The following is a 17,668-nucleotide window of genomic DNA, read 5'->3' as shown; positions in this document are numbered from 1 at the left end:
AAATTAAATTTTCCTTTCTCTCCTTTAATCTAATTAAAAAAAAGAAGCATTAAAAAGAATGGCAAAAAACGCTGGTAGCTGGGAAACAACTTTCAACCAGGCGTAAAAGCTTCACGAAGCAAGCACACACAGTCACAAAATGCCAGAAAGAAAAAACAAGATCAAGCTTGCGTGCACAGTGAACACACGAAACCAGAGCCACAGCACAGAGGAGAATGCATGAAACACACAATCAGAAAACAACAAGACCAGAGACGTGCACGGCGGAAGAGAAAAGTGAAAGAACACGTACACACACTTTCGGCCAGCAAAAGAAAAGACACAGAACCGAGATGCATGCATAGAGGCAGCAGATGAAAACACATGAGAAGCTTCACTTTGCAGACAAGAGATGCACATTACAGGACAGAAAAATTAAAAGAAAATAGAGGCTGAGAGGAGGTGACGAGAAGACCAAAACCGAGGATAAAAAGAGAGAACAGAGCCAGAGACGGGGGAGGACGAGAAACCGGAAGAAAAACAGAGTACAAAGGGAGAGAAACGAAATGCAAAAAAAATAGAAAAAGAGAGCACTAGAATGAGAGCACAAAACCGAGGAAGCTTCAGCGATAAAGGACAGAAGAAAAAAACAGAAAAAGGAGAGGAGAAAATTGAGAGGGAGAGACCGAGAATGGATCGAGAAGGAAGCAAAAACAGAGTATCAAGATGAGACTGAGAGAAACAGGAAACCGAAGAGGAGAAACCGAGCAAGAAGAGCACAGAAACAGAGCAAAAGAGAGGACCAAGAACGTAAAAACAGAGGTGGACGTGATGTCTTCGAAAAACCAGCAGGAGCAGGCTTAGAGATGAAGCGTCCGTATGCCCATGATGATGACAAGATAAAAAGCTGAAGATGGTGGATGTCAGTGAGCGGGCTGACTATTGGGCTGCTAGAAACTCTAGTTCTTCTGTGTATTTCAACGATAATCTGCTGTTCAAGGTGTTGAAGCTCGTGGACGTGAGGACGTTGGTCATGGCGGCTTGTGTGAGCAAGCAGTGGCACAAGACGATGCTGGATGAGCGGCTTTGGGAGCTGATCTACACCAAACGGTGGGTTAACACTGGCTGTGGTGAGCAGTGGTCCTTGCCCCCGGTGACTTCCATTGTCACCACATTCTCTACCTCTGGTCTCTCTCCAAGCCCCAGAGAAAATGCCAGACACGTTGCTGGATTGCAAGCGCAAGAGGGAGAAGAAGATGAAGAGAAAAAAAAAAGAAAAAAGCTGATTGGAGATAACTGTTAAAAGATAAAGGCTATGGCTTGAATAATATTGTTCTCTTTTCTCCTTTCCTTTCCAAGATTTTATAGTGGGCATAAGTTTGCATGAGTCCTTAACTAGTTATTTATAAAATATCAGGTATAATCTTGTGTCTCTTAATGGTCCAAGGGCATAGTTATATTCAAGTTTTGAGATTATTGATACTTGAAAATTAATCACCAAGTTTGTCTACTAATTTTAAAAATTTGACAAGTTCTTCATCCTGTGATGTTGGTGTCTGCAAAATAAACTTGTGATGGTTTGTATAATAAGATATCCAACGTGTCTAATCTAGGTACGTTTAGTTTTGCATGGTTGATTTTCAAATTGCCTTTCACTCTTTTTAATTACTATGTTTTAGAAAAATGTAACGTGTGATGGCCTGGGTTGATTCTTATATTAACCTTTGTTCATTTGTGGAAATTTATTCATGCGTAATACTTCATGGTGTTTTCTATTTTCATATGTTGTCATGATTTCCTTATAAGAGGCTAAAGTATAAAAAGAGAAGAGATATATATATATATATATATATATTTATGGCTTATTTGTCATGTGAGATTTTAAGAATCTGCATTGAGAATGGTTCCATACCATGTAAATCAATAAAATTCTGCAGGTATGAGAATCAATTTTGCAGGTATTATATGGGCTTCAAAGGCCCATTATTGAAATTAATTCTCTCTTTATAATAAATATTTAAGTCTCATGTGAGATTTCAAGAATCTTTGTAGAGATTTAAATCAATCACATTATCGTGTAGGATAATAAGTCCTCGCAGATATCGTGATTCAAAATTTATATGGTAAATAAATAAATGGATTTTGTAAATAAAATAAAAGACATTTTTATAATTTTAATTAATTAAATTAATGAATTTAAATTATAATTATATTTACCAATCAGGTCATGTGAGGTTTTTGAAACTTCGAAGACCTTTAGGATAATCGTACTATCGCGTGAGTTAATAAGACTTCGCAGGTATAACAATTAAGAGTTTTATATTCAAAAATATGCGTCGTATAATTATGCATTAAAATATATTTAAAGTGATATTATTTAATCCTTCTATCGTATGAGACTTTAAATCTCTGCAGATATTCAAGATAATCTCGTGTCGTGTAAATCAATAAGATTTCGCAGATATGAGAGCAAAACTTATATATTAAAATTAACTTTCCTTTTATAATCTAAATTAATAATTTATTTAAGTCTCATGTGAGATTTTAAGAATCTTTATAGAGACTTAAATTAATCACATTATCGTGTGAGATAATAAGTCGTCGCAGATATAGTGGTTCTCAATATATATAGTAAATGATATTTGTAAATAATCATATAATACACAATTTAAAACATTAATTAACCAAATTAATGCGTTTAACTTGTAACCACATTTACCGATTATGTCTTTTAGTCATGTGAGATTTTTGAATCTTCGTAGGCTTCTAAGATCATCGTATTATCGTATGAGTCAATAAGACTCTACAGATATAATAATTAAGTTTTTAATATATATATATATAAATTATGTATTAAAATAATCACGTTAAAAATGTATTTAAATTTAATTCCTTTATCGTGTGAGATTTTAGAATCTTCGCAGATATTTAGGATAATCATATTACCGTATAAGCCAATAAGGCTTTACAGGTATGATGATTAAGTTTCTTTGAAACATATATATACACACTTAAAATTATTATTAACACTTAAAAATATACATAATAATATAAATAAATAAATTAAATGGCCAAACTCTTTTATCGCGTGAGATTTCAGAATCTCCGCAGATATTTAGAGCAATTGCATTACCGTGTGAACTAATAAGGCTCTACAGGTACTGCGATTAAATTCCCAATTGCAAAATATATAAAAAATAATTTTAAACCCTTTTCTTTTCTTTAATTCAAAATTCAAAAATTGAGAAAACAAATTAAATTAAATTTGTTCTTGCAATTTAGAACACACATATCAAAATTTCAGAAATTGTTTATTTGCAAGATGGTGAGTTATTTCTAATTAATTTCTCTTCAAAAAAAATATATTTTCACCAACAACTTTCAAGCCCAAACTACGTGGACTTTGATCCCCATCTCAGGGTACATAGGCCTCAGAGTCAGATTCTGATCAAGTCCATCCTCTCTCATAAATAAATAAATATTTCTCACCTAATTCTTATCATTTTTATTAAACACATGAATATAAAAGGGATAATTAAAATAATTATAAAACCATATTAATAGAGCACAACAAACTTCAGTTAATCGTTTTGACGAACGGGTGTTGTGGGGTGCCTAACACCTTCCCCACGCTCAACCGACTCCCGAACCTATTCTCTGATTTCACAGACCACCCTCATCCTTCCATTAATTGGTTTTCCGAGATTTATCTTAAAATCTTGGTGGCGACTCCTCGTTTGATGCAGTTCCCACCTTCCCCATGCTCGCATTTTTCCAGGCGCGACAGTTGGCAACTCCGCTGGGGACAGGTTAGAGAGTCAAGCCTATATAAGTTTGTTGTGCTCAAAATATGATATGGTTTTTCTTTTTATTATTATTACCCCTTTTAATTTGTGTGTGCCTTTTTCCCCTCTTTTCTCTTTTCTCTCTCTTTTTATTTTTTTATAACATGTCTTAGGATAGTTAACATGTGGAACAAATCCAAGGATAGAAGACTTTTATTTGTACATATATCTGTCTCTGTGTTTGACCTGATTAACAGTTGAAGGTTGGGTAGCATATGGGAATAAGATAACATGCTTGCATGCTCTTCTCACACACTGTGCACTTACACAATTTGACACACACATATTTTGGGCCCTATACCCGGGTCTGTGAGTACCATAGGTTAGTAGAGGTTAGTAATGGTTTCCCTATTGAGTTTTTGAACCCTTAGAGGTTACCATGAATACCTCGCCCAAGCTGTTACTACTCAGTAAATTCGGTCCCTGTAGAGCTTATGTTCTCGGAGGGTCAAAATTACTAAGTAAGGTCTTCACCATGGGGTGAGGGCATTTTGGAAACCTTTTATCTATCAGGACTATGAATCTACTCTAGAGCTACACGTTTTAGATAAAAGCTAGTAGCCAACCATTTTAGCTCATACCTGATGATTACAAAGATAAACAGACTTAAGCTTCCTTAAATAGGACACAAAATGAGAGCATGTTTTATTACATCATTATCATCATCATAACATATCATTTATGCATACTACCTTAAGGAAAACAGCTTTTGGGTACCTTATGCTAGAGCGGATATTGAATGTCATTACACTAATCAATGTTAATATGTCACAAGGATGGCACTAGCATTAAATAACTAAGCTTTGTCCATGGGTCTTTGACCTCAGTGACTATAAATTCCTAACATTGAAGAGTTGATGCATTTTGTTAGCTAATTCCCGTTAAACAACTTCTCTTGTTGTAGGGTAAAATAACACATTTCATTTTGAAAGTAAAACATTAGCCATGTATTAGTTTTGACTATTCATAGGCTAATTGTTAATCCTTTCTCCTTATAGTGCAATAAGCACTTGGAGGAGATTGGAAACTTCTCATTCCCAAATGATAAGTTAAGCTTTATTTAACAAGAATTAGTTGACTCTTGTACATAAATGTCTGAAAATCAACAACCCTTAATTTTTTTTCCTCCCTTAAAAAAAACAATAATAATAAGTTATAAGGCTATTACACTCATGACTTTAATCATATAAGGATTCTGGTCTCTTGTAGGTTAATAGTTATTTTCTATTTCCCTATGATGCAATAAGCATATGGAGGAAAGGAAATTTTGTTTGGCATAAATGAGATGGCCTTGTAATCACTTAAAAAAAACAATAACAAATTATGAGGCTATTACTTTCATGACTTTAATCATGTAGGGATTTTGGTCCCTTGTAGGTTAATAGTCGTTTCCATTTCCTTATGATGCAATACGCATATGGAGGAAAGGAAATTTTGTTTGGCATAAATGAGATAGCCTTGTAATCACTTAAGAGAATGTGCAAAATTATAATATTTTTAATACCTAAACTCTTTTTATAGGAATTGCTGAATCATTTTGTGCTTTCCTTAGCATAAAGGTTCAAGGCACAAGTAAGCACACTTGCTTATTTAACCCTTATTACTAATAAGACAACAATGGAAATGATGTTCGAAATTCTTTCAATTCAATCACAAACTCTATGTCTCTGAGTGAGATTCAAAATTCTTTCAAATTGGTCCCCTACACCAATGCAAAATTGTAAATAAATAGATTGATATATCTTTTCATCTCAACCCCCACTTGATTCCACAATAATCATCCATTAGAGCAAGGCCATACATAGCAAATAGATGCATTTGCATCCATGCATTTTTCTATCACATGCCATGATAAAAAGACCTTGAAAATTTTGAAATATTGGATTTTAGGTCCTTTACATAGGAAGGTCATGGTCCCCCACCTTACTTGCCACGATGCCAGTCATTTTCTCACTCCTTGCCTATTGCTATTATCTCATCCATTCAAAACACATCAACATTTCACAATATACTTTCACACCCTTGATCGTCAAAAATGATATGGTACGTGTGGATGCTAGCATTCACTTGGGGTGCAAAGTTTTCCTGATCAAGTTGTGAGGTTAAAAATAAAGAGGGGAGATAAAGAAATCAAGCCCAAATATCACATTCATCAACAAGGTCATTCACCATTAAAGAGAGAGTTCAAAGATATTGTTTCTAACATGTCTTATCTTCATTGCATAATGTTTGTATGGTCAAACTCTATCACTGGAAATAATCTTGTTTAACTTTGTTAATGTTGTAACCATACATTTTCATTTGACATCCTTGTTTTCTTGTTTTATCCCGTGACCATCAAATTTGTCTTATCCCATCCATTACTCCCCTTAACGTTTGGTATTCCCAATGAAAAATCACAATGGATATGGAAAAGATCAACTTGAAGGAAAATGCCCCTATTTCATGAAAATATAAAAATAACAAAAAAAGATAAAAAAAAAGATAAAAAGAGACTGATTAGAGAGATAAGGTAACATGCTCCCTTAGCAAGTTAAGTCGAAGATATGAGGCATTTTTTTTTCTTCTTTCCTAAATCTTGAAGTAGTTTCCCCTAGTCACCCATATTGAGCCAAGAGTAGTGTTTCTTTCATTCACCTGTTTACAAATATCACCGGGGTAGGGTACTCAAACATATGTTTATACTGAATTTTCAAATTCCAAGAAAAAAGCTGATTGGAGATAACTGTTAAAAGGTAAAGGCTATGGCTTGAATAATATTGTTCTCTTTTCTCCTTTCCTTTCCAAGATTTTATGGTGGGCATAAGTTTGCATAAGTCCTTAACTAGCTATTTATAAAATATCAGGTATAATCTTGTGTCTCTTAGTGGTCCAAGGGCATAGTTATATTTAAGTTTTGAGATTATTGATACTTGAAAATTAATCACCAAGTTTGTCTACTAATTTTGAAAATTTGACAAGTTCTTCATCCTGTGATGTTGGTGTCTGCAAAATAAACTTATGATGGTTTGTATAATAAGATATCCAACGTGTCTAATCTAGGTACGTTTAGTTTTGCATGGTTGATTCTGAAATTGCCTTTCACTCTTTTTAATTACTATGTTTTAGAAAAATGTAACGTGTGATGGCCTGGGTTGATTCTTATATTAACCTTTGTTCATTTGTGGAAATTTATTCATGCGTAATACTTCATGGTGTTTTCTATTTTCATATGTTGTCATGATTTCCTTATAAGAGGCTAAAGTATAAAAAGAGAAGAGATATATATATATATATATTTATGGCTTATTTGTCATGTGAGATTTTAAGAATCTCCGTAGGCATTGAGAATGGTTTCATACCATGTAAATCAATAAAATTTTGCAGGTATGAGAATCAATTTTGCAGGTATTATATGGGCTTCAAAGGCCCATTATTGAAATTAATTCTCTCTTTATAATAAATATTTAAGTCTCATGTGAGATTTCAAGAATCTTTGTAGAGATTTAAATCAATCACATTATCGTGTAGGATAATAAGTCCTCGCAGATATCGTGATTCAAAATTTATATGGTAAATAAATAAACGGATTTTGTAAATAAAATAAAAGACATTTTTATAATTTTAATTAATTAAATTAATGAATTTAAATTATAATTATATTTACCAATCAGGTCATGTGAGGTTTTTGAAACTTCGAAGACCTTTAGGATAATCATACTATCGCGTGAGTTAATAAGACTTCGCAGGTATAACAATTAAGAGTTTTATATTCAAAAATATGCTTCGTATAATTACGCATTAAAATATATTTAAAGTGATATTATTTAATCCTTCTATCGTATGAGACTTTGAATCTCTGTAGATATTCAAGATAATCTCGTGTCGTGTAAATCAATAAGATTTCGCAGATATGAGAGCAAAACTTATATATTAAAATTAACTTTCCTTTTATAATCTAAATTAATAATTTATTTAAGTCTCATGTGAGATTTTAAGAATCTTTATAGAGACTTAAATTAATCACATTATCGTGTGAGATAATAAGTCCTCGCAGATATAGTGGTTCTCAATATATATAATAAATGATATTTGTAAATAATCATATAATACACAATTTAAAACATTAATTAACCAAATTAATGCGTTTAACTTGTAACCACATTTACCGATTATGTCTTTTAGTCATGTGAGATTTTTGAATCTTCGTAGGCTTCTAAGATCATCGTATTATCGTATGAGTCAATAAGACTCTACAGATATAATAATTAGGTTTTTAATATATATATATATATATATATAAATTATGTATTAAAATAATCACGTTAAAAATGTATTTAAATTTAATTCCTTTATCGTGTGAGATTTTAGAATCTTCGCAGATATTTAGGATAATCATATTACCATATAAGCCAATAAGGCTTTACAGGTATGATGATTAAGTTTCTTTGAAACATATATATACACACTTAAAATTATTATTAACACTTAAAAATATACATAATAATATAAATAAATAAATTAAATGGCCAAACTCTTTTATCGCGTGAGATTTCAGAATCTCCGCAGATATTTAGAGCAATTGCATTACCGTGTGAACTAATAAGGCTCTACAGGTACTGCGATTAAATTCCCAATTGCAAAATATATAAAAAATAATTTTAAACCCTTTTCTTTTCTTTAATTCAAAATTCAAAAATTGAGAAAACAAATTAAATTAAATTTGTTCTTGCAATTTAGAACACACATATCAAAATTTCAGAAATTGTTTATTTGCAAGATGGTGAGTTATTTCTAATTAATTTCTCTTCAAAAAAAATATATTTTTCACCAACAACTTTCAAGCCCAAACTACGTGGACTTTGATCCCCATCTCAGGGTACATAGGCCTCAGAGTCAGATTCTGATCAAGTCCATCCTCTCTCATAAATAAATAAATATTTCTCACCTAATTCTTATCATTTTTATCAAACACATGAATATAAAAGGGATAATTAAAATAATTATAAAACCATATTAATAGAGCACAACAAACTTCAGGTAACCGTTTTGACGAACAGATGTTGTGGGGTGCCTAACACCTTCCCCATGCTCAACCGACTCCCGAACCTATTCTCTGATTTCGCAGACCACCATCATCCTTCCATTAATTGGTTTCCTGAGATTTACCTCAAAATCTTGGTGGCGACTCCTTGTTCGATCCGGTTCCTGCCGCGAAGGCCGGGACCTCCACTCGCGCGCCATCTGCGTCGCAATTTTCTGGGTGCGACAATGCATTTACTTTTTTTATTTTGTTTCAAATAAAATGTTGATTTAAATGAAATGTGAAGTAGCTTAATAAAACAAATTGGAAGTTACCTGTTTTGATGGAATGTAATCAAAGTACTGCCATATTATCCCTGCCACTACAGCAACTGCATTTGCCCTTACTGAATCATTTTGCTCAGACAGCAAGGGAAGAAGGTAATACAATATCGTGGGATAGTATCTAGAATTATATTAAAGAAATGCTAAACAATATCTTGAACTTATAAACAGTCAAACAGCAAACAACAATTAACCGTTTAAATATATATTGGCTAAGCTAAAGCTTTATCACAACAGACAAGGCTAAATCATCATTTGGGTGCACAACTTTTTGACAGCTAAATCATTTTTAATAGGTTGATCATATAAGAGTCTAAAGCAGTGAAAAAGATGGCAAGAAACGTTAAAGGATACTCTTAACTCACCTCTACAGCACAATGTTCCAACATAATAGATAGCATTCATTCTATTATTCTAATTTTTGCCTCGGCAGATGCTAGCTGTGTGAACAATGAGGAAATCACTCCCTGCGAAGAAAAAAATTATAACATTTGAGAAAGCAATTAAATTTCTCTAAATAACCACTTTTTGAAAAGATCAATATGTTTATATTAAAAGAGAAAAGGAAAATAAGAAAATTACATTTTCACGTTCCATAATAGAATTCAGGGTTTGTACAACCACCTCTCTGTCATCATCTTGTAGCACAGTCTTAATGTAAATATTTAAGACCTTTAAGACCATATCTGTAAAATTGAAGGCTAAAATTATATTAGTGTTTATCAAGATAGCAAATAAAATATACATAAATAACTATTTAAGTTTGAGAAGACATATTACCTATACTTTCTTTAATTTCTTGCACACCATCTTGAAAACGTAGGGGTTTATCACAATAAAATTGAAAGTTATGTAAATTGCAAGTGAAGAAATATTGAAAAGTACAGTGTTGAGAAAAGACATATTTCTATGTATATTATTTAGAGATGATTCATTATGGAAAAAAAATACACTTGAAAAAACAAAATTAAATAGTAACTCAACATTTTAATACCCCTAATGAGACAAACATGCGCACGTCAAGATACTAAAAGCAGAACAGATAGCCATATTTATAAAGGAATCGATGAAAAAAAGAATGAAAGAGGTAATATTATAGTAACAATATTACAATAAGACAGATAAAAAGAAACATACCAACAACAAGATGCTAAAGGCAAAATAGATGGCCATATTTTTTAAGGGAAAGAAAAACTAAAGGAAGAGGTAATATTGTAGATTTACTAGTTGACTTTCGAATATTGCATGTCTGGCATTCAAAATATCTATTTCATAAGTAGCAAAGAAAAGTAATAGGGATAAAAAAGGATGAAGAATAAACCAGCAGGTCTTTTATAATATGATATGGAAAAAAACATGTAACACGCATATACTCTATGAACCTTCTTTCAAAAGTCTTTCAAGAAAGGCAGAGCTGGCAGTTGTAATGGTAGATTGTAGCAAATTCACTACCATGCTTAAGTCATTTGAGCTTGACTAGGCTCAGATATGCTCACATTCTCTAATTGCATTTGCATTTGTTTCCAAAAAAAATTCTCAAGTTATTTCATGACAAATAAAATACTTATATAACTTTTTAGTTTGAACTAATATGAAATTTCTCAATATTCAAGGGAGATGGTATACACTACATTAAAGAAAAGAAGAAATAAGTGTAAAGAATGGAATGGATCATATAAATACAAATAATGTAGTGGAGTGACACTTTTGAAATGTGTGACTATAAATGATAGATTAAATAATCAAACTTTGAGTGAGAATATAACATGTCAAAAGTAAAGTATTAATTACCTGGAAAAAGTTCTTTATTATCTTAATTCTATCTGTGCTCTTCATTTCTAATGCTTCCTTTAGGTCTTTACATTTGATCCTTAGAAGCTGCGTGACATTTTGGGTTGTATATGCATAAGTGTGGGGTTTGAGGCACAACCCACACATTTCGCAAAACATAGCACTTGATTGTAAAATCTTGATGATTTCCTCCTTTCCCATGATTTGATTAACAACCACAATTGCTCCCGAGACAATTATTTACACATCATGGGGAATTTCATTTTGGATGATAGCACCCAACCCAGCTGCTGTATACTCTATCTTCATTTGGGCCATCTGCACATTGATTTGATTAAATTAACTGATGTTCAAAATTTATCATCTTACATCAATGAATAATTTTAAACTTATTAGTAGAAATAATAATTAATAATCATCAACAAACCAAGGATAATAGCATGCCTCTTGAAACTCCATTGAACAAATATACTTTTTCAATGATTGGGAAAAACTCATCGCTATAAGTGTTCTTTTGAATTGATTTGGCTGCTAATCAAATGTAGCAAAACTTATAAGTTTTTAAGGTAATTCAAATTTAAGAGCAGATATCATATGAAATATTATAATAAAAATATGAAAATATTAATTAAAAATAAAACTTACAAGTTTCAAGGTATTAACATCACAAAGAGAAGCTTTTGAATATTGGTAGCCAAATCAACAACAAGCACAAAATTGCAAAGCATGTAAATGCTACCAAATATCTTCTCCAACAGGGTGACAGGGTACAAATCACCATAGCCCACTATTGCCACCGTAGTGGTTGAGAAGTATATTGATTCCCAGTATCTTGATCCAATACTTCTGTCCTTAAATGTGGATCCAAACTATTGATCCAAGTATATTCCTCATAAGGATATGTATCTGCAAATCCAGTAGAATATACAAGCACCACAATGTATCAAAAAATATGTTACCTGCACCAAAATTTAATCAAATTTAATTTTATCAGATATTTGTACTTTATATTTGCACACCTTGAGCTCTAATGATAAATATAAGATAGAATGTTGGTAGGATTGAATGCTCAAAACTCATTAATACATTACATGTGTAATAACCCAAGAATTGTAAGTTAAATTAAATATATAAGTATGTGTTTTAATAGTAATTATATTAGTCTTTGAAATTATTATGATGAGAAGGAAAGTTGTTGTAGTGGCAACAGAGCAAATATTCTCCCAATAGGTCTGAAGTTCAAACCTAGCTGGAATTTTTTTTTTTTTTTTTTGCTTTCAAAATTACTAAACTACACTTATCTCCATCAGATTTTTAAACTCTTCCCTTCTTTGATTTTTTTGGGGACTGACAGAGAGAAGAGGAGTTCTGATTCTACCATTCTTCCAATCTTCTGCTGCACCTTCGCCTCTGTCTTTTCTGCCTGCGACCGTCGGCGGCATGTTCACTACAGCTCCATCTGTCGCTGGTCCATCAGACTTGTGGCTTCTGTTTCTTTTATCCTTTTATCCTCCTCTGTTCCAGATCTGTGAGGCTATGCTTTTTCGTTGCTGGAGTGATTATATGGGTGAGTTAGATGGCTAGCTTCCTTTACTTCCTTTATTAGTCATCAATCCACTCACCATTTTTGTGCTCAACAGCAACCTCTATTCCCTTCCTTGTTTATGTGTAATTTTCCCTTCCTTCGTGTTTTGGCGTGTTGATTCGTCTAAGGTCAGAATTGCTGTATCAATTGAGCATTGTTACGTCTGGATTTTTGTATGCTTATTAATAGAGAATTTAGGAATAAGATTTAAATAATCATTAGTAGTTGATATTGGAAGTAATCATTAGACAAGTATTTTTATAAGAGATTGAATAATACATAAGGATAATTTCTATGGACTTTTGAGAGGATCATCATTTCTTCGCCATTATTTCGGTCAATAGCGTGAGTGAAGAGAGAGAACGTATGTTCCTCAGCTACCATGGCTATGGTGAGAGTTTAGACAGAGAGTGTGTACGCGTTTGACCCAGCTAAACACCAATTATTCTAACTCAAACTCCACAAGCAAATACATATTCCTAACGTACTCAACAAATCAAGTTTTCATTTGATTAAAGTGGTTTTTTAGAATTCCAATTTTGAAAGAAGAGCTTATATAGAGAAATAGAGTCCTAAAACTCAAATCTTTTGGAATGCTTGGATTGATATAAGCGTAAATTTATGATTTTTTGGATGAACTGTTGAGTTCAAAAAAATGAAATGTATTATTGAAAATACTGTTCAAATTTTTCAAAGCTTATAAATGGGTATTTTGAAGTAGAAATAATGATTGAAAAGTACCAAATTGATACCCATTCAGGATAGGAATAAAAGAATTGTTGTATTCTTCCCCTGTTATTTCGGTCACTCATATTTTGTTGATAAGCGGGGTCACTGTTTAACTTTGCTGTATAAAGTAAGAGAAGAAGAGGGGAACAATGCGTTAGGAATGAAAGCGTTATTGGAAGCTTTTCCACTTTGCTGATGGAGGAAGCATGTTTTTTCACAATTTCTAATTATTAAGTGGAGAAGAAAAACTCATTTGGGAAATGGGTAGGACTTTTCACCGTGACTAATATATTCGATTCTGCAATTAATTTTTAGAAAGAAGCGTTGGGAGTAATCTAATATCATATGTATAAATTATGAATTTAATTATTGTGGATTGTAAAAAATGACAAAGCAATGATTGGATATATATATATATATATATTTTAGACTTTGATGTTTGTGGAATGTCCAAAGAAGTTCATTTCCAAGAAAAGTTGAAACAAGGAAGTATTTTGAGCCAAGATAGCATTGTTTGCTTGACACTTAATGTTATAGAATTTTAATACCATGAATTATAGAAAATATATGATTTATTGAGATGTTAATTTGGTTGTATCACACCTTGGCCAATGTATATTTACACTTGATGATTTTTTTATAAATTTATCATCTAAGTTTATTGGTTTTGAGACCATTATTGCATGAATCGTTAACTTTGGAATTGCATATGTCATAAGATATGATTTTTACAAGATATGGTCAAAAATCTGGAAAAAAAAAAATCCTGAAGGTGTAATTGAACAAGTGAGGAACGAAAATTCCTTGATAAATATTGGTTGTCATTTGAACTTTGGCATTATTTTTCCCCTCAAGAGGACTTCCTAAGCTTGATTAGAGACATAAATAACATCATTATGGTTTTTATATAATTATTTATGATTTTTGTAAGTTGATGAAAGATTATGGAAAATGCATCAATTTTTGAAAAAATTAAATTAGCATTTTTCAGCTCATGATCTTTGGTACTTGAAGATCATTAAGGTTCAAAATGATCATTATTATTAGTATATCTCGTAGAAAATCTATTTCAAGATGTGCTCAAAGACACTATTTTTAAAAGTAATTCTGGCATGAGTACTTTTTGTTTAAAGGAGTTAAAATAAATGAGATGTTGCAGGCTCTGCAATATTCGAATATAACTCAGTTAGTTGATGATTAAAAAAGGCCACCTAATTTTAATAAAGAAAAATATTGCATTTATAAGTTAAAATATTTAAAATTTTATTATCATTATTATTTAGGTTTAAATTCCTAAAATTAACAATATTTAGTTCCTTAAAAAACTTGGCCTCCTATATTTAAAGTTTGATTACACCCCTGCAAACACCCCCTTCTAGCTAGGCTTTAGGTTAGGAATGCTGAAAGAAAAGGTGAAGATTTTCCACACTATGTCATGATTGGCAGTTTCGTGGCATTGGCTAATTGCTTGTGGATTATTATTTGCTTGTTGTTTTTTTGTTTTTCTGTTTATTGTTCTGTTTTATTTTGTTTGTAGGTTGTATTGTTGGTTTTCCTACTTTGGTGAGTCTCATGTATTACTTTGTATCCTTTATTATTTTTATTCTTTATTAGCTTTTATTCTTTAAGTTATTTTAGCGTTTTTCTTTAATTTCAGCTGTTGGTGTTTGTACTTCTTTTTTCTTATTAATAAGATTGATTTTGTTTTAGTCACACACAAAAAAAAAAAAGCATCTAAGACACTTGATTTTTATATTTATGATATTATTAATTTTAAAACACTGATTTACTTAAGGTTATCAAACTCACAAGTTTAATTAAACTCATAATGGAGACCTAAACTTATAACATAAAATCATAAGTGAGTTTACTTTGTAAATAAAATATATTTAAAAATTTTCATACTTCATTATTGAACTAAAATAAAAATCGATAAATTGATTCTCAATATAATTTTAATTAAATTAAGTTAAGTCATTAATCATAATTAAGCCTAAATTTAATTTAAATTAAAATTAAATTAAATTAAGTCATTAAACATAATTAAGCCTAAATTTAATTAAAATTTAACAGAGATAATTAAATGCTCTATTATCTTCACCTTCATTTTATTTTATTTTTTTACCGTCACCGTTATCTTAAGCTATAAGTTAATTATGATATGACCCAAACTAAGAATAATTTGTAACTATTATTTATATATTTTATATACAGTACTAAATTAAACCATCAGTAAAAATAGTAAAATAATAAACATGTTTATAAATAAAATCTTTAAAATTTAAACTAAACGTCATAGTTGTATAAATCAATTTTCACGTGTTCCATTTGCAAAATAATTAGGTTGAATGTGCAATTACTTTTGTTTTGCAAAGAGTTAAACCTAATTACTAAAATTCATATAAAAACTCAAAGAAATAAATTCATGGTTAAAATTTCCATTTCATATAAGCGCATATATATGGGGGGAAACTTGTTTTTTTTTTTCTTCCGTTGGAAAAAAAAAATGTTGTTTTTAATGTAGCGTATTGCAGCCACTTACTAAAATTCAAATGAACAAATAAAGAAATAAACTCATGGTTAAAATTCACATTTCATATATCCATATATGGGTGAAAAACATGTCTAGCATATTTTAACAACAATCATTTGGTCCAATCAGCCTGACTTTCTAACATATTGTGTTATCAACAAGAGACGCGGACGATTCAATGCGTTGAAACGGTTTTAATAATAATGAATTTACTTAATTATATTTCTTTTCAAAATGTAAATTCATACAATACATTTAAATACATATACACATCAAAGGTTGTTAAAACGTGAGTTTACATATATAAACTTGTGAGGCGGAGATCAACTTGTACCTTAGATTGGTACTATAAATTCGTAAAAAATTTACTTTGAAATAAATGGATATTAAATATATGAATATATCTTTATAAATGCCAGAAATATAACTAAACTTTGTTAATTGTCGAATATTATATATATATTGTAATATATTCTACTAAATCCAATAGTGAATAAAAATTGTAAAATACAAATACGTATTTATAAATAAAATATAAAAGTAAATATCATAATTGTATAAATCCAATTCTATGGGTTCTGTTTCCCAAGTATGTTGAGATTGCAATATTTTTTATATCTATACTGTTATTAAAACTAATTACACATGTTAATAAATATTTTATGCCGCTTTTAGATGCTTAAGCACAGATAATTCAATTTGAAAATTAGCAAACTATGTACGATCTACAGCATAGTAAACAGGAAGGGCAATGTCTATGATGAGAATGATTGCAGCAAAGACATCTATCCAATAGAGTATATGGTTAGAGTTTCTGAGAAACCCAATCTCAAAAAACGATGCTCATGCAGAATATGCCATCAGTAACATATTTAGACCCTCCCAAAACCTGCACATTTATCATTCTCGCTTTAGTTTCCAAACAAAATCAACAAGCTATTATTCAATTTAATTTATTAGTATTATTTAATTTAATGGGTTAGTTAGATTTTACCGATAAGCAGTGGGTGAAAGGACGATGTTTGAGACATTTTCCCAATTGAAAAATGACTCATGGACATCATCTTGGGGCACATCAGTAGAGTTATCCTGATTCAAAAAAAATATAAATAAAAATTATCAGAAACATAAAAGGAAAGAAAACAGAAGAATCTGGCAGGTTTAAAAGCTTGAGAATTGTACATAAAGACAACCTATAATAGGAATAGCTTTAGGCTATTTGATAATATTTTGAAGCTATCAGATCTTCATATTTTACTTCAATATAATATAATGCGCCTAATCCAGATTGGATGAGAGGGATTCTATTACATGACAATTGAGATATTGCCTCTCTCAAAAGAGTACAAATAACAAATAACAAAAGAACGTATGCAAGAACCCTGGTGCTGAACAGCTTCAAATTATGCATATTCTTTAATTTAATTTTCATAGCGACGATATCTTGTGCATATTAAGTAAATACATCTTCTTTTTTCAATGAATCAGAAAAAACAAACTCAAAATACTACACATCTACAGTATCTAATCTTCATGTCATGTAATAGCGCATCTTTCAAGAACTCTGGAGGAGATAAAGAAAAAAAAAACAGAGAGAGAGAGAGAGAGAGCACTAAAATCGTCGATGCTTATGAATGGACAGATAAACAACGTTCACAATTTTAAGAGGAATGGATATGTTCATAAAAGAAAGATATATACAGAAATGTGCCCGAAAGGCCTTGGGTTTGACAGAGTCGGAGCCGACCACAAGCAAGCGGCCATAAATTGGTCAGCCCAACGTAGAAGCAGGGTGGGCGACCTCACCGGCTGCGCCTTCCGCCATTTTTGAAAGAACTGAGGAGCTTCTGCCGGACAGTG

The 17,668-nt window shown here is 31.2% G+C and overlaps 1 protein-coding gene across 1 annotated transcript; it reads left to right on the top strand.

Annotated features, from left to right (window-relative positions):
* The first annotated feature begins 283 nt into the window (after positions 1–283).
* Positions 284–1,411, top strand: LOC129284923 (uncharacterized). Its single transcript, XM_054920436.1, has one exon. It carries the CDS (start codon positions 893–895, stop codon positions 1,280–1,282), a length of 390 nt encoding a protein of 129 aa, XP_054776411.1. The 5' UTR covers positions 284–892; the 3' UTR covers positions 1,283–1,411.
* The last annotated feature ends 16,257 nt before the right edge of the window (positions 1,412–17,668 follow it).

This window comes from Prosopis cineraria, unplaced genomic scaffold (genome assembly GCF_029017545.1).
Source record: "Prosopis cineraria cultivar Desert tree isolate PC_DT_omini unplaced genomic scaffold, ASM2901754v1 PC11, whole genome shotgun sequence".
In the NCBI taxonomy this organism is placed as follows: Eukaryota; Viridiplantae; Streptophyta; class Magnoliopsida; order Fabales; family Fabaceae; genus Prosopis; species Prosopis cineraria.
The sequence above is the reverse complement of the archived record's forward strand: the minus strand, read 5'-3'. Positions and strand labels throughout refer to the sequence as shown.

Bases quoted from the DNA above. Each gene is read 5' to 3' on its own strand.
- LOC129284923 (XM_054920436.1), top strand. From the start codon at position 893: ATGGTGGATGTCAGTGAGCGGGCTGACTATTGGGCTGCTAGAAACTCT.